General features: G+C 31.5%; 2 protein-coding genes and 1 long non-coding RNA gene across 3 annotated transcripts; 1 reads left to right on the top strand and 2 right to left on the bottom strand.

Annotated features, from left to right (window-relative positions):
- Positions 1-9,422: 9,422 nt before the first annotated feature.
- LOC121206545 (kinesin-like protein KIN-13A) lies at positions 9,423-10,648 on the bottom strand. Its single transcript, XM_041077526.1, has 2 exons — positions 10,498-10,648; positions 9,423-9,742 (listed from the first exon to the last, which is right to left on the bottom strand). Exons 1-2 carry the CDS (start codon positions 10,646-10,648, stop codon positions 9,576-9,578), a joined length of 318 nt encoding a protein of 105 aa, XP_040933460.1. The 3' UTR covers positions 9,423-9,575.
- A 68-nt stretch (positions 10,649-10,716) lies between these two features.
- On the bottom strand, positions 10,717-11,808 carry LOC121206544 (uncharacterized). The gene is made up of 4 exons (XR_005901590.1): positions 11,727-11,808; positions 11,160-11,635; positions 10,930-11,031; positions 10,717-10,796 (listed from the first exon to the last, which is right to left on the bottom strand). It is a non-coding gene; the product is annotated as an uncharacterized lncRNA (long non-coding RNA).
- A 2,310-nt stretch (positions 11,809-14,118) lies between these two features.
- On the top strand, positions 14,119-17,382 carry LOC107892138 (ras-related protein RABB1b). The gene is made up of 7 exons (XM_016817137.2): positions 14,119-14,179; positions 14,283-14,373; positions 14,494-14,633; positions 15,876-15,958; positions 16,432-16,636; positions 16,770-16,838; positions 17,046-17,382. The coding sequence occupies exons 2-7, from the start codon at positions 14,328-14,330 to the stop codon at positions 17,136-17,138; spliced, it is 636 nt and encodes a 211-aa protein (XP_016672626.2). The 5' UTR covers positions 14,119-14,179; positions 14,283-14,327; the 3' UTR covers positions 17,139-17,382.
- The last annotated feature ends 693 nt before the right edge of the window (positions 17,383-18,075 follow it).

The raw sequence follows: 18,075 nt of genomic DNA, 5'->3' as shown, positions 1-18,075 counted from the left end.
CATTTTTGGCTCAATAGCCACATACAAAGAGCATGGTTTTGATTCGCTATATAACATGATCTAAACGAATCATGATCTAAGTTCCATTACTCGAAAACTTACCTCGGATATTTTTGAACAGTTGCGGGTAGGCTATTCGATCGCTTTCTCCTTTCCCTTGTCTGGTCTAGTTCCTCTTTGCTCTTGGGCTTAATTTAAACAAATGAACTTGTTTAATCATTTCGAATATTAAAAGCTTCTTTAAAGCATTTAACCCTTATACTCAATAATGAAACCAAACCATATACATAATTATTTTATCACATCACCTTAAGCACACATATCAACTATCATACATCTATTTCGCAGGCCAAGTTACAAATAAAAAAAATTGCATACACACCAAAAATTTAATTACCCATTTTGACCTTAGAGGGTAACTTCAATGCAAATTGTATATACAATTTGCCATACACGTACCACATTTTTAACAAGCCGAAATTTCTCCTACATGTTATCCATTATAATTATTTCATAGATATAAAACATAGCTGAAATATCTTTAGCCTAAATACGTATAATAATACCCAAATCCTCAGCTGTTTTAACGAACACGACACAAAAGATTAACTGAAACTCCATTCAATTTTAAGGTATTAACCCTACTAAACTCTTATCATGACCATACCTAATCGAATTCAAGTAGAGGATTAATTACAACCATGTACACCAATATATAATTATAACATGTTTTAATATCTTATATATCTCATCCGGCCCTAACCACACAACTTAAATTTTATATACAAATTCTATCTCATGATCAATTGTAGCAATTTACACATAGGTTACATATTTGTCAAACCATGACCGATTATGTATATAAATTAAATATTTCACATAACGCATAACTCAATGACCAAAATTTATATAACCCTAAATGTCTAAATATGAATATCCCTCAATTCTCTTATAACTTAACCATTTTTCTCCTTTTATCCTAATATCCATTAGCATTTAGTTCATCAAACCAACATTTAATCCTATTTCCTTTAACACAATTGTATTCGGCAATGACCACATCATTTAACCAACTAAAATAATAAACCACAACATTTAAATTCATCTTATTCTTCTCCCATTTGACCGAATGAATATTTATCAAATGCAACTCAACTAACAACAACATTTTTCTTTCTAAAATGTATATACACTCATACGGCCACTTTCAATTTGTACTTTTCAACCATGAATTCTACTCATTCAAACATCATTTAAGCTACTTAACAAGTAATTAACATCCCAAAAAAAAAAACTTATCAAAATGACACCAATTTAGCACTTGCCGAATGGATATTTATCTATTGACTCATGAAATTAAACCATGGGTTAAATAAGCTATGTACTTATCAATTTAATCTCATAGTCAATTAAAAAGAAAAATCACAATGCATACCTTAAACTAGGATAGCCATGGCCGAATACCTTGGTTTTTCCTCTTCAAAATTCCCTTTCCCCATTTCGGCAATCAAGAAGAAAGATGAGCATGTATACTTTTTTTTATTGTTTTACTAATCACTTTATTTTAAAATAAAAATAAAGCCATCCCTTATTATAATTCTAAAACAAAACATATATCTTACATCAAACATCATTTATGGCCGGCCACTAAGGAAAATTTGGTGCATTTGACATGCAAATCCCTCATGTCATCACTTCATGCATTATTTAGTACTTTAAAATTTACCTATCACACTTTCAATTTTTATCACATGAGTCCTATCTTAAAAATTTCACATACAAATAACCAAATCAAAGCATGAAACTTTCACACATGATTTACACATATAATAAACACAGAATTTAATAGTTAATTATTTTATGACTCGGTTTTGTGGTCCCGAAACCACTTTTCGACTAGGGTCAATTTAGGGCTGTCACAATCCTTAGCACGCAATTCTTTGATTCTTAATTCATGCATTATTCACATTTCTTATTAACAATCAGTATCTTTATTTAAGTATCAATTGGTATATTTCATTAGGCATGAATTTAAATTGAACATTTATGCAATTAATCTTATTTGTATTATCATTAAACTTTTGCATAAATGTTCTTTATAAATGGATTTCAAGTATGCTTCTTTTACATATGATTGTTTCTTGAAGTTTTATGTTTACTTGTAAGAATACAATTGACATGATCTTTACATGAATATAGTATGATTCATTGTGTTCTTGCATTAATCTTTATTGGCTTAATGATAAATTTGGCCACAACATTTTATGTTTTGTCAAAATGGCCCTAATTATATTTTTGTGCCTTTTTGGGCCATCAACATTTGTTCTTTTTTTCAATCTGCTATTTCTGAGTTTTTTTACATAAATAAATTTTAAAAAAATTAAATACCCAAATAGGTTGTCAGTTGGATTATTTACCAAAATGGTACGTTTTTTTAGTCATGTCTATCTGACAGACGCGACTCCTTTGTTTATATTAAAAAATATATTTTTTTGTTTGTTTAAATAAAATATTATTTTTTATTTTTATTAAAAATATTTAATTCTTTATACTGGTCAAAATATAGGCTAAAAGGTATCCGAAAATAGGTCACACCAGTCAAATAGGAGCTAATGCCCTGTCCCCACAATGTACACCCCCTCCCCCAGCGCCCTGCTGCATCCCCCTGTTGGTTGCTGCTGCTTGCTGTTGCCACTGAGCAGTTATATGTGTTGTCCCTTCAAAGGAAAAAACCATTGTAAATGGGGACTATATAAGCATGGTCCCCAAACCAAGCACTCACCCACCGAAAGAGAGAAAGAAAAGAGAGAAAAGAGAAGAAAAAAAGAAGAAGAAGAAAAAAGAAAGAAAAAAAGGTAATTATTATTTTAATAAATAATTTTATTTATAATTTAAAAAGTTTAATTAAGATGTTGTGAAATTTTTTTGTTATTAATTATTTTTTATAAATTATTTATGTTTAGTGTCTATGGTTTTAGGTTAATATTTTGTATGAATGTAGTTCTTTTTTATAATTATTTTAAAATTAATTTGTTAATAATTTAGGATTATGTTATAATTTTTTGTGTTTGTAATTATTTTAGGATTAATTTGTTAATAATTTAGGATTATGTTATAAATTTTTGTGTTTGTAATTATTTTAAAATTAATTTATTAGTAATTTAGGATTAAGTTATAAATTATTGTGTTTAGTTTAGTATTTGGTGAGTTTAAAACATATAAGTTTATAAAAAAATTAAAAATCATTTCATTTTGAAAATGAACTTGGATAAATGATGTTTAAGCTCATTTACTTTTTTTAAGTTGTTTATGTTAATAGTTGTTGTTAACTCATTTAATTTTTTTTATATAAACTTGGATATCAATTTATCTAAGTTTAATTATAACAGACTCTTTTCATAAATTTATATACTTTAAAATTATTTTTATAAGAAAAATGATTGTAGATATATTGAAGAATATAAATCAATTATTAACATACCAATACTTAACAACAACTTAAAAAAATTAAAAAATTGATAATAATACATTAATAGTATCAATTAAAAGTGTTTTCCAAATGTCATAATTAAGAAATATTTTGAACAATGGGAGTAGAGTTTTGGCTGTGTGAAAAAACATGGGATATGGATATTTATATCTACAATAACAAATAGAATATGAATCTTCGAATTCCATTTAATGCACTTTTAGAGTTGACTCCAAGTATGAATTAAGATATTGATAAATACTTTTATTAAAATTATTTAACATTTTAATTAAAAAAATTTAACACCCACAAATATCAATGTTCAAAGTTAAATGCATGTACATGAATTTTTTAAAAATAATTTTATAGTTATGTATTTTCTTAAAAATATATTTTATAATTATTTTGTTAGTAATTTATGATTAGGTTATATAATTTATTTTTTTTGCAATTTAAATAGTCAACTTTGTATTTATGTAATGACTTTTTTGTCATTTTATTTATCAATTTTATGGTTTTTTTTTATTTTGCAAGTTAAATAAATAAATTTTATACTAATTATATAAGTCAAATTAGATTAACTGCAACAAATTATAGACAAATTTGTGATTCAAACCTCTCAACATATAATGAACTACATCTCAATTTCTACCCGATTGCGACGATTGTCCAACATAGTAGTTTTGGAGCGGGCATTTACTCCAATTATGACCGGCTAATCTGCATACGCCACACAGCTTCCCGTCAGATTTCTCCCTAATGTCCATTTCGTTATGGATTCTGGATGATTGCAGACAACCTTTCGAGTTCCTACGCAACCCTTTGTCTGGGACAAGCTTGAAGGTCGTCGGAGGTACCCCCCAATTAGATAGGTCAGGAAGCACGGGGAACTCGTTCTCCCATACATGCAACGTGCATTCTAGGGTGTACACTTCATCAATAAATTATTCTACATTGAGCGAGACTTTAGCACAAGCTGCCACGACATTTGCACATGGATAATGAAGTGTTTGAAACCTCATGTAATCACACCGTTTGTTTCGGAGATCAGCTCTGTAGGACCTAGGTGGTATACCAGGTCGATGACCGATGGTCTGTATAACTCGAAACATTTCATTACGTCGTGAATATACTTCTACAGTTATTGACCTCACCATCCGACGGTTTGCAACCGTTGCATCCCTGACATCTTCTATAAACATATGTCCCACCTCCATCTAGTTGACTTATTGCTGACCCATTTTTGGCATCAAGGTAGCCAACCTATAGAATGTAGCTGAGAAGACAGATGAAATTGGAAGATGTCGTGTTTTCAACAACATAGCATTGATCCCTTCCACCAAGTTTATGGTCATTTGACCATAACGAAAGCCCTCGTCAAAATTTTGAGCCCATTGCCACAGTTCCATGGTACCCAACCATTGTCAGAAAGATGTGTTCGTTTGACCCTCCATGTCACTCTCAAGTCGAGTCATTCTTTGGCAGAAAATGTGTGGCTTTAGCTCGTGCGCTGCATATGTATTAATAAAAGATAAGTTACAGTATTGCCCTAAAACATTAAAACTTATATTGAAAAGATAAGGTAATCCTTTACCCATTCTCACAACTTGTCTCTTCCAGTCTGCATTCTTATAATCTCGTTAGAAGTTAGCTGCGATGTGTCGGATGCAGTAAATAGACCTCCATGGCACACCAGAACGCCTAATGGCGGCAATTAATCCCTTCCCTCTATCGGAGATGGTGCAAATATTATCGTTGCTAATAACATACCTCTGCAGATTGGTAAGGAAGAATTTCCACGATTCCATGTTCTCCTTATCGACGATGGCAAATACTATTGGGAGCACGTTCATGTTGTCGTCTTGAGCAACCGCAAGAAGTAGTATCTATGTATATTTTCCATATAGTCAGGTTCCATCTACTTGCACAAACGGCTTGCAGTGGGGAAATCACGCACACATGGATCAAACGTCTAGAACATCCAATGGATAATTTTTTTTCCTTATTATAGTTGGTCATCCGGCCCGTAATAAGGTCGTATCTATAACTCAATGACAGTCTCAAGCATGTACTCCCTCATAGCGGCTATCCATCCCTGTAACTCATTGTATGATGCATCGAAATCTCTGTAAAATTGCTCAATTGTCATCTGTTTAGCTATCCATGTCGTCCAGTATAATACTTGATACTGGAATCGTGCTTGCATTTCGGTAATCAATACAGAAACTTTAATGGTCGACATGTGTTTCACTATTGGCATGATGCACGTACAGATAGTTTCAGAATCAAGTTTTCAATGATCTTTTGTCATACGTGTTGAAGTGCATGTGTGAGGCCCAACAAATTTCTGCATCTCCTACATCTAAGACTTCTGGATAAATATAGCTCGTATCCGCCAATTGCAGCCTTCTACCGACTTCCAACACTTTCCAATATATAATGTCGGTTTAGACACGACTTTGTAGTCTACTGATATATTCATGCTATATCGCTTAATGGCAAATATGCATTCTTCCTTACTTTCAAATCTCTGGCCCATGAACAACTCTTCAGGATCAGAATATACGGCCATCCGGTGAGCAGGTAGTATTTCAGGGTACTCTAGAAACTCGGCTACGTGCACCGCATCGGGATCTATCCGAGACATGTGTTCCCCAGGATTATTGTGTATCACAATACAATGAATCTGGTTCCCAACTAAAGATGCGTTAACGTTTCCATCCTCATTCATGCCTTCATCGTCAATATCATCCGAGACCTCGTCCACGTTGGGATCACTCTCACTATTGACTTCGTGATCAGAAAGATCACTACTATGGTATACATCATCACCAACCACATCAGTCTCGGGTGCAGTATTAAGATCAATGTCGATCCCGTGTGTAGTTGATTCACTATCAATGTACGATATCGGAACCTCCATACACGACTCTTGAGCTCTATTTCTTCACCGAGTTGAGTGGGATCTTCAGTTGCCTCCACACCAGCTAACTCAGCAAATAACTGAATCGGTGCATTTTGGTTGCTTCGAGTCCCACAATAAAGAGCGACTATTGTATCCACATCTTCATCATCTACAAGTTCCATTTCGGTGAATTTTATGGGATCCGTCGAAACTGGAAACTTGTAGAAAATTTTCGAGATCCTTCTCCCACAACGTCTATAAATTTTTTCACTAATTTTTTCCTTTATATCATCAAACGATATATTTCTATTAAATCTCATTGCTACTTGTTTACAACATTCAAATATACATCCCATGGTTGTTGTCAAAATTTCTCCATCGAAATAAACACATACGAAAAACTGAGTCTCCATCTTCAATACTAGATTTGTTAAAAAATTTTCATTCTCAAAACAGTTTCGAATAGCAGAAAAATTACATAAAATTTTTAATGCAATTTTTTTCATTCAGAAGCTAACAAAATTAATAACCTAACAAAATAAATTTGAAAATAATAAAATTACTAACAAAATTCTACATTCTATTTAAAAGGAATAAACTAAAATACCTTACCCTTCTTCTTGTTTTCCTTTCTTTTTTTCTTCTCCCTATCTTCTTATTTCCGTTCTGCTAAATTTTGTGTCTGTTACTCATTTGATTTTCAGGGGTATATATAGGGGGAAAATTAAGCAACAGACACTTCTGTGGGCCCCACCATTCGCGCCTCTGAGATAGGCACAACTAGTTGCGCCTGTCAAATAGGTTCAACTAGTCGCGCCTAGTCGCGCCTAGCAAATAGGCTCAACTTGTATACTATTTTCGTATCTATACACGGGTCATATACTGATTCGGAAAATTTTTTAATATTTTATTTAAACGAAAATATATATTTTTTAATATTAAAAAAAAGAGTCGTGCTTGTCAGATAGGCGCGACTAAAAAAATGTATCATTTTAGTAAATAATCCAGTTGACAACCTATTTGGCTATTTAATTTTTTTAATATATTTAAGTAAAAAACCCGCTAATTCTAATAGATTCAATGAATAAATTCAAGATTTCAAATTTTCTTTTCTTTCAAAAGGTTTTAATCTTTCATACATTTGTTTACTGAGAAGTTTTTCTACTGAGTTAATTTTTTTAGATAATTACGTTTATTTTCTTTAAATTAAGAGTTGTTTTTTTAATTTAATGTATTATTTTTAATTATTTATTTTATTATTTACCACATGTAATTATATTATTGGGTTACCTTAGTAATAAATTACATCTCACTAAAAATATTCCACATATGAAATTCCACATAATCCTGGTTAACTTTTTAAATGTACTTTCATTAAATCTGTTAGAAAAAACAGATTGAAAAAAAAAAGAACAAAGGTTGATAGCCAAAAAAGGCTAAAAAATATGATTAAGATCATTTTAACAAAATATACAAATGTTAGTGATTAAATTTATCATTAAGCCATCTTTATTCTCCCTAAGATTTGATTTTCAAAATATCTTTACAATTGGTATCATGCTTTGTTATTTTATTGCTTTTTGATATGCTAAAAATGCGGAGAAAAGAAAATGAAATTTGCATATGCATAGGTTTTACTTTATATTTATCTTCCATATGATTATACAAATGATTTAATGTTCATGCATGTATACTTATTGATTCATTGTTTAAATGCATGAAATTTTTAAGTCTTGCATTCATTTATTGAATTTCATATATACTTATTTGTCATATCTATTACTGAAATTTAATGCTTTTGTTTAAGTGTTTCTGTTTTAAATTTTTAAGAAATATTTTATTAAGAGAGAGTTATGTTTTCGAAAATGTCTAAATGATTTAGGGAGAGTTTTTCAAAATACAGATTTCTCTTAATATTTTGTTATATCAAAAAGGGGAAGATTATTAACTTTGATGTCCCAAGATTTTAATATAACAACATTTAAGATAAATTTTATATATTATATTTTCTAAGTTATTTAGTTAAAATGTGAATGAAAATTTTATCAAACATTTTCAAAACAATTTAAAGGCTTGAAAAATAATTTTTAAAAAACTTTTTAAGTGTTATCAAACTAGGTACAACACCTTGGCCAATAGGTGCAATACTTAGGGCACGTTTGGTTCGCTGTATTGGATTAGAGGTGTAATGGAATAGAGGTGTAATGGAATAGAGATGTAATAGCAAATCAACTGTTTGGTTGAATGTAATGGAATAGAGGCGTAATAGTAATCTTGTGTTTGGTTGAATGGAATAGAGGTGTAATAGCATAATGGAAAAAACTAAAATGACTAGAATACCCTTAGCATAAATTTGTTTAGGTAAATAATTATTGTTATTGTTATTAAATTTTAATAAGATTATTAATATCAATAATAAATAATTTAATCATATTTTAACATAATTATTATTAAATATATTATAATTAAAATATATAATTTAATAAATTCTTAATAATCAATATTCTTATATGAATTTATATACACATTTCTTTTTATATATTAATATACCACATTAACCGGTTTATATTTATATCAATGGCAAAAAAAATTTGGGAGAAGATTTTTGAGGACTGCTTTTGTTTGCAAATAACATCATTCATTCTGTGGGGAAAAAATTATGAATGAGCCTGCTTATTAATTACCTTTTTTATTTTGTACTGAAGTAGTTGCCACTGGTTCAAAAGTCGATATATATGTAATATTATTAAAATAATATTTTTTATTTTAATTATTTAAAAATATTTTTAATTAATGCGGTGTATATGAATATACACATTTAATTAGTTTTATTTTTAATAAAATTTTTCTAATTTATTCATTCAATTTTAATCACCTTACAATTTATTCATTGTATTATATCTACAGATCCAATTTTAATATATTGAATATTTGTTTTTTAATCAAGTTCTTTAGTTGATTATATCTAATGTTCCAATTTTAAAAAATTCGAATATGTATGTGCATGCACATTTATACCAGAATACATATTGAAAGAGAGAATGTGTGAAGGGCAAATGGCTTGATACATAATAGAAGGTCAAACCAGAAGATAATTAAAATTGATTACACATCATACTCAATCAAGTGCTTTTAAGAAAAAAATTGATTTATAACACACATGGACATGCATAAATAAATAAGCAAGGAAAGAAAAGGGAATTACTTTCTATCACTCAAAAGGTCAAAGAGTTTTCCACCATATATCTCAAAATAGCTAAGCCACAATTTAAATCTCTGACTGTGATAAACTGGCTGATGCAAGAATCTAATGAGGTCTTGTGCAGCTCTGAGAGGTAATGGCTGCATTGTGAACGTCTTACCACTACCTGAAATAAAAAATATATTCCGTGAACTGGAAATTAGCAACAATACCACAGAACCATGAACTGCAAAAACAAGGAGATGTGAAACAAAAGACTATAAACCAAGGAAAATAAGAAAATGACTATCATGTCTTAGGCTAATGTGATTTCTTTAGTTTACAACAGAGCTTTCTTCTCTTTTACAGAAACTAGTTCTTTTAGCACTAATTCTCTCATCAATCTCGAAATTCTGAAACCCAATCATATGCATCAATTTTCTACTAATAATTCTAAATCTTCCAAATAGTTTCCTCCATTCTGTTTAAAATATCATGTACATCAATTTACAAAAAACTATGGTTCCAACTAGAATCTAATTTCTTCATGACTCTTTGAATTTGGGGTCTGGCAATGTTTCTAAACCAAAACAACCATTCCTGGTAAGGCATAAGGGCGCAAAAGTAAATGTAAATTGATGGAATATAAAATAAGATTGACGCTAAAAGGAAGTTTACACATTTAACAGCCAAAACTAATTCACTATGAAGTTCTGAGGATTTACAATGATTCAAAAACTACCACTTTAATATTCACGAAAAAGCTATATTTAGAAGAAACTGAAAGGAATAGATGGCTATACACCATCCAAGATGCATGTAAGCTTTGAGATTCAAAAATATTTCCTTCTAACATTAATAGTGCTTCAAGCATACAAAAGCAAAAAATAACATATATAGCACACATGACATTCAGGAAGAAAAGTCTGAAACTGTGCGTACCTGTTTGCCCATATGCAAAACAAGTGGCTTTTGTTCGCTGAAAAATTATGGGAATAATTGGCTCAACAGTAACACGATAAACCTGTTGAAGCGAACAAGAGGGGGAAAAATCAATCTTTGGCTCTAGCAAAACACTAAACAAATTGGTCATAATCTACTCAATGTTATCCAGGAACTATGTTTAGATGGCAACAAGGCATTAATTTTTAACCAAGCATTACCTTATCATTAGTAACATGCTCATCCAGAACAGCATCAAAACAGAATTCATGCTTCTCTACGTATGCTGTCAAGTCCACCTTTCATATAACAAGCAAAGCAGATATAAGCATGAGAAGAGATGACATATCAAACAAGCACCAATAATTCTAAAAAATTCATCTCAACAACACATAGTAACCTCACATTAACTTTTGTGAATAAGGGACAAACCTTTAGCTTGGGTTCATGGACCGTTAAAGCATTCTCATCTACAGTTACTATATCATCCTCCTTCCGAGAAATTTCTTTCTTGTTTAATGGTCTTTTACGTACCTTGTACCATGTGCAAGAAAAAATTAAGCTTCATAGGAAACTTGAAAATTAAGGCATAGAAGACTGTGCTACGAGCACGCATCAATTATTCCTGCCCAGATAATATAAAACACAGTGACAGAACATACCACAACTTTAATCTTAGCAACATTATTTTCCCTTGTACTGATCTCTTTTCATTGGCAATGAATGACGAAGCAGAGGCATCTGCATTACTTTGCTATTTTGCAATTTAAAGTACATTAACCTAAATCAAATTGCATAGAATCATAGAAACAATAGAAACATAAACAAATAAAATACATGTGGTAAATTAAAAGCGGAACAACAGTACCTACATGAGTAGATTAGGAAGGAGGCGTTGGTCGATGCCTGTAGAAGTCAAAGGAAAGGACAGATGCTGCAATCCAGCAGATTGCAACCACCGTGCCATAACAGCATCACCAGCATCTCCGCCGGCGGGACCAGCATTGTTGAAGGACCCGCCGCCTCCAGCGTGATCGTAAAACGCCGTCGCAGCAGCATTGCTTTGCTGCATCTGGCCACCCGTGTGGCGCTGCGATCGCATTTGCGGAGCCAATTTTTTAAAATTTGTTTATCAACGCTACCATAAGAAAAGAGATCAAATTTCAGAAATAATAATAACAACAACAGCAATACAAAGAAAATAAGAATATAACTAAAAAATTACTTACGAGGTGGAGAAAATCCAAAAATTCGAAGAAGATGTAAATGTATTTCTTCGAAAATGCAATTTCCAATAATTCATGCAAATTTCTTAAACCTATCCAAGAAAAAGAATTACTCAAATTCACGCATTAAAATTATATAAAAAAATAGTAGAAAAAACAAATAAAATTACCAGATAATGTTGAAAAAAAAAGATAAAAGGAAGACGGTGATTGAAGATCTACGAACAGATCTGAGAGAGAAATCAAATTATAAAAGCAAAAAATAGTGTTTGATTTTATTTAATTTATTTGCTTTTTCTCTCGAGAAATTAAAAAAAATCGATGAGAACTGAAATCAAATAAAGGGAAAAATTAAGATTCTTTGTATATAAATACCAGTGCCATGCCATGCCCACCACACGTGAAAAAACCTATATAAAAAAGAGAGGTAAAAAAGAGAAGGAGAAGAGGCGATGAGAGTGGAGAAGAAAGCTAGAAGGAAGAAACAAAAGACGTGGATTTTGGGTAAAACAGAAGCAGGAATTGGGAGGGTAAAACAGGGAACAAAACTGAAGGAGCGCCTAAACTGAGCTCAAAGAAGGGATTAGAAATCGGTGAATTTCACCGATTAGATCAGTAATGGTTTAGCCCCGAAATAGCAATACATTGAACCAAACAACGGATTAGAGGCGTAATAAGTGGGGCCCACCGATTAGGGGTGTATTGGCATACCAAACATAGTGTTAGAAGTCAATGAGCAAGAAGGCATAGAGTTGCAACACCCTTTTCAAGAGGTACAATACCCTTCCACCCAGGTACCACACCATACTCAAGAGCTACCATACCCTTCTAGCTGGGGTGCAATACTTGTAGCTCAACAGTCAAATTTTGTAGATACACCCAAAACTTTGCAAGTGTTTTTAAGCCTAAAATTAATACTTTTAACAACTAAAATTCATCCTGAATGACCATAAACGTCTATAAACTCATTTCTTAATATAAATACAAGTCAAAGACACATCAAACACAAAAGATGAATATCCAAATATAGAAATCAAGAGAACAACCTCTAATTCTTTATTTCTTCATTTTTTTTCTTGCTTATATCTCTTAGGTGTTTATTGTTAGATCTTCTTATCATTCTCATTTCTATTCTTTGAAAGAGCTAACACTTGTAATCACACACCTTTGAGAGGTCTCTATTGTTTGTATTTTTTATTTGTGCTTATAAAGGCCACTTGAGGCTTTTGAGGTATAAAACCTTAAGTGATTTATAGAAGGTTATAGTTGAGCATTGTAAAGGCTAGAGAAATATTGTATAACTACAAAAACTAGGAAGAGTTCTAATTTAGCCATAAAAATTAGGGAGAAGCTCCATCTTAGCATTGTGAAAAAGATATAAGGATTGTAAAGGTTATACCTTTTCCTTGAAAGGTAATAATTCAAGTATAATAAACTGTGAAATCCTTGGTTTAGGTATACCAAGGTAATGAAGGTAGGCAATTGGTACCAAAACACTATAAACTGAATTGTTCAAGTTTTTCTTCCCTTTTCCTATCATTTAGAAATGCTCGTAGAAATTATCAATTCACCCCCTCTTAGTATTCTTGAGTCTAACATATATGTTATAAGTTACCTTAGATATAATGAAACAAGAAAAGTTTAAATGGTGAGTTTAGTTTTTAAATGTTGCATCTCTTACTCGGATCGGGCGAGGGGTGCTACAAACTAAATGTTGTTGTATCTCTTTTTTTCTATTTTATACAATTTCTACTATTTTCTATAAACCCTCAAATCAAAAGATAATATACACTTAGGTGTACTTAAACCTACACGTCTTATTAATTGTTATAATAACAATAATGCCAACTGAATTAAAACTCAAATGGTTTGCGACTTAAAAAAATAATAATAGTGTTAGAGAAAAAAATCGTTATAATATTATTTTTTAAAGAAAAGAAATTTTAAGTACAAAAATTAACATGTTAAAAAAATAAATATTACATTATAAAATTTGCTCAATTAAAAAAATAAATATTACATTATAAAATTTGCTCAAGTTTTAGGACCATTCATGCCATCATCCCACGATGCTTTTAACATATGAATGTAGCAAATATATTTATTAAATATTTACATAAAAAATTGATGTTTTGGGCCCTACACTAATTTGGGTTCAAAGATTAATTTTTTATTAATTTATTATATAAAAATATAAAACACTATCATAAAAATATATATGATAATATAATTTTATAATTTTATAAGATACAAAATAAAACATTTAAAATAACTATAGAAAGATAAAAGCAAACAGGCTAAGAAACTTTATTAAAACAAAAACAAAACTTATAATTTATTAATTTTATAATTTCAAGAGTTTTAATAAATTTATAAAATAATTAAAGAACACGCTAAGAAAGCTCACAATTCCGACCAAACCAAAACTTGGAAGTAAGCTTTTAAGACAAAAACAGGTAACTTGTCTGTAAATCTAACGTCACCATTATATCTCTCTCTGTTCTCCATTTTTTCCCCTTTCTCCTCTTTTCCTCTAAACCCAGAGTTTTTTTTCCATAGAAAGCGAAGAAACTTGAAAACGACGACGTAGTGAAAAAAAAAAACATGTCTTACGATTATCTTTTCAAGTACATCATCATCGGTGACACTGGTATAGAAGCCTATCTCTTTCTGTTTTGAAATCCCTTTTTCTTTTTTAAAAAAAGTATTGCTTAGAACTAGTTTGAGCTTTTATAAATTTTTTATTGGGTTTAATTGGGTTTTTATGCAGGCGTGGGAAAATCATGTTTGCTCTTGCAGTTTACTGACAAGAGATTCCAACCGGTTCATGATCTAACCATCGGTGTTGAATTCGGTGCTCGGATGGTCACCATTGATGGCAGACCCATCAAGCTTCAAATCTGGGATACTGTAAATTTCTTCATTTTTAAACCTTTTTTCCCTCTTCCTTTTTGTATCATTTGTTTGGTTTCTTTTTGCTGGAAAGGGTATTAATTTTTTTTAGCTTTTGCCTTTGAATACAACTTAAGGCTTTGGGAAGATTAGGGTTTCTGTTGAAATCTTCACTTTTAATCTTTCTTCCCTTTTTGGTTTTTTTTTTTTGTTATAAGGGTATTAAATTTCAATTTCTTTTAGCTTTTGGGTTGAATAACTTAATTGTATAGGAGCCAAAGAGAGTGTTAGGACTTGGGTAGATTAGGGTTTTTGTAGAAATCTTCACTTTTCTGTTTAAATTATCTATTTTTGTATATTTTCTTTAGCTGTCTATTGGGGAAAAAGGGTATTAAATGTTAACAGTAATGGTTTCTTGGCTGGAGGGTGTAGGAGAGTTCATATTTAGGAGCTTGTAAATTGAAATTCCTTTTATGAGGAAAATCGAGCAGTTGTGTTTTGTTTGGTTTGTATAGAGTGGTTTATAGTTTGAGAATTGTCGGATTTGTGAGAGGAAACAGTGGATAAGTGAAAGCTTTTGAACATAATTATCTTGTAAGGTAAACTATAAGCTAGTACTTGGATGACACTCTTTCTCAGAAACCGGTGATACGGATTGCATTAGGCAGTAGTTCTCTTGTTTTCATGGAACTTTCTTTAATGAAAGATGAGGTTAGCTCGAAGTGTTAATTATTGCTTTGTCTGTTGCTTCCTACACAAGGAATGTAGAACCAACGATGTTGGATGTAAAAGAGTTCATATTTGGGAGCTTATGAATTGAAATTCATTTTATGATGATAAACGAGCAGCTGTTTTTGCTTGATTTGTATAAAGTTTGTTTATGGTTCGATAATTCTCAGATTTTGTAAGAGTGAGCAGATGATAAGTGAAAGTTTTTGAACTTGGTAGTATTGTAAGGAAAAATACAAGTTAGCCCTTGAATGATTCTTTTTGTTGCAAATCGGTGATATAGATTGCATTAGGTAGTGGTTCTATTGTTTTAGAGGAACTCTTCTTTAATTAAAAACGAGATTAAGAGTTAGTTATTCCTTCGTCAGTTGCTTCCTATTTGAGGAATGTAGAATGAACAAAACATAAGCTTATTAATGCTTTTGATGGCTTATTTCATCTCAATTATATGTATGATGTTGGTTTGGTAGTCACTTTCTTATATCATTGTTTGATGATTCAATCAAGAGCTTTTGTTTGCATATATTTCAGGCTGGGCAAGAATCCTTCAGGTCCATCACCAGATCTTACTATAGAGGAGCAGCCGGAGCTCTTCTGGTCTACGATATAACCAGGTCCGGGACAAAATTGTCTTTGGTTGTAGAATTGTATGTTGTTGTGCAAGCATGCTTAAGCAATGCTATGTTGCCCTGATCTTTTATTCATCTTGAAGTACCTTTGACTGATACATATCCGGATATGGTTATAGGGATATACTAATAACCCTTTAAGGATCCTGGAATTATATTCAAAAACTTATAAAATATGGAATATACCTGTATCCAAATTCACATCTAAGTCCAAATAACATAGAAGTAATGGGTTTGGAAGAGGTGAAGGATCACTTTTGCTTCTAGATTTTTTCACTTGGGGTATGGTAACTAATAAATTGTATTTCCTCTGGGTTAAAACACTAAAACGAATTGCTCTTTTTTATCATTACGACTTTTACAGCTTACTATACCTATCTCTGTATTTTTTCCTCAATTACGGTTCTGGAGCATTTGAATTTTCTTCAACTGAACTGCAAATTTGCACACTTGACCAGGAGAGAGACATTTAATCATCTAGCGAGCTGGTTGGAAGATGCTCGTCAGCATGCAAATCCCAACATGACAATCATGCTAATAGGAAACAAGTGCGATCTTTCTCACCGGAGAGCTGTTAGCAAAGAAGAGGGCGAACAGTTTGCAAAGGAAAATGGGCTTTTATTCTTGGAAGCATCTGCGAGAACAGCTCAAAATGTTGAGGAGGTAAGGATTTCCCCTTAAGTGGCTAATCATGTTGTTTATATATCCAGTATTGTTGGTTTAGCTGGTATTTATAATGTATTATGTATTCCTTTTAACTGACATTTTTAACTGAAAATCTCGAATTATCTCGTAGGCCTTCGTAAAGACTGCCGCAAAGATCCTTCAGAACATTCAGGAAGGAGTCTTCGATGCATCCAATGAGGTAATAATTGAGTAATAATTTGACCATCTCACTCCAAATTTTATCCGTGATTTCAATCATTCGGTTTTTTGTATGGGATGATAAATCTGGTTTGAACCATAAACCATCTTCCATCAATCGAGAGACCATTCCCAGTTCATTATTTTCCTTCCATCGGAACTCCAGAGTATGCCTTACATAAGCCCGTTTTGTTTGAAACTATTACAGTCATCTGGCATCAAGATCGGCTATGGGCGTGCCCAAGGTCCATCAGGTGCAAGAGATGGAGCCGTTGCACAGAGTGGTGGTTGTTGTGGTTAATACGAACTGAAACAATCTGTTGCATGTATCTGATCCACATTTCCAGTTTATCTCTATATGATCTCATTGCTTTGATGAATCTCTCTCCTTGAAGGTGTTGTCGAACTCGGTAAGGACACTGAATGTATAGAACTATGTCTTTCATTTGTACTGAACTAGGAACTCATTTGTTCACCTCGTTTCGATTCTATTTGACTCACTGCACTGTAAAATATAAACCAATGTCATCCCATTTTACCTTCTACATCTGCTCAGTGTTCACGGAGAATATTAATGGCTAGGAAAATCTAAACTGAATCGAATCGAATCGATACCATTTTACCTTCTACATCTGCTCAGTGTTCACATATGGTAAAATTCGATGCCTAATTGCATAGGGTAAAATTCGAGCTTAAATATTCAAAGTTTTATGGGCAAAATTGGATGATAATATTAATTTTGCATGAAATATCAGTGTTTGATATAAATACAAAAATATAAAATTTCAATTGTTTAAGAAAATAAATTTTTTTATTTATCCTTATCCGATATAAACTTGTCATAACGGCCCCAACTCGAAAGACGCAATTATTTAGAAGGCGTACCATATTATTGCATAAATTATCAATGAGAGACAAACTAATATTTCGGCGGATGCTAGCAAATACAAAAAGGTTATAGAGAGATAAAGGGTGGACGGAGATACACAGCAGGAGGCTCAAAACATAATTATTGTATACGATTTAATTGGGTATCTTTTAATTCGGAGAGTTGAATCCATAAAAATTTGATTTTTTTTTGTTTTTAATATAAAATTGTTGTATACGACGATATGTTAAATTTATGCTTTGATTGACTTGCAATAATATGGTAGATGTGGGTTTGAATGTTATATTTTTCAATTTAAGCATAGAAAATTATGGGTAGTTTAGTCATTGTGTTAAAATATATCTTGAAT

The sequence above is a fragment of the Gossypium hirsutum genome, chromosome A09 (genome assembly GCF_007990345.1).
Source record: "Gossypium hirsutum isolate 1008001.06 chromosome A09, Gossypium_hirsutum_v2.1, whole genome shotgun sequence".
In the NCBI taxonomy this organism is placed as follows: domain Eukaryota; kingdom Viridiplantae; phylum Streptophyta; class Magnoliopsida; order Malvales; family Malvaceae; genus Gossypium; species Gossypium hirsutum.
Note: the sequence above shows the minus strand (reverse complement) of the source record. Positions and strands in the feature narration are given on the sequence as shown.

Bases quoted from the DNA above. Each gene is read 5' to 3' on its own strand.
- LOC121206545 (XM_041077526.1), bottom strand. From the start codon at position 10,648: ATGACCAATTTGTTTAGTGTTTTGCTAGAGCCAAAGATTGATTTTTCC. The intron at 9,743-10,497 runs GTACGCACAGTT...TTTTTATTTCAG, and splicing joins TTTTGCATATGGGCAAACAG to GTAGTGGTAAGACGTTCACA.
- LOC107892138 (XM_016817137.2), top strand. From the start codon at position 14,328: ATGTCTTACGATTATCTTTTCAAGTACATCATCATCGGTGACACTG. The intron at 14,374-14,493 runs GTATAGAAGCCT...GTTTTTATGCAG, and splicing joins CATCATCATCGGTGACACTG to GCGTGGGAAAATCATGTTTG. The intron at 16,839-17,045 runs GTAATAATTGAG...AAACTATTACAG, and splicing joins TCTTCGATGCATCCAATGAG to TCATCTGGCATCAAGATCGG.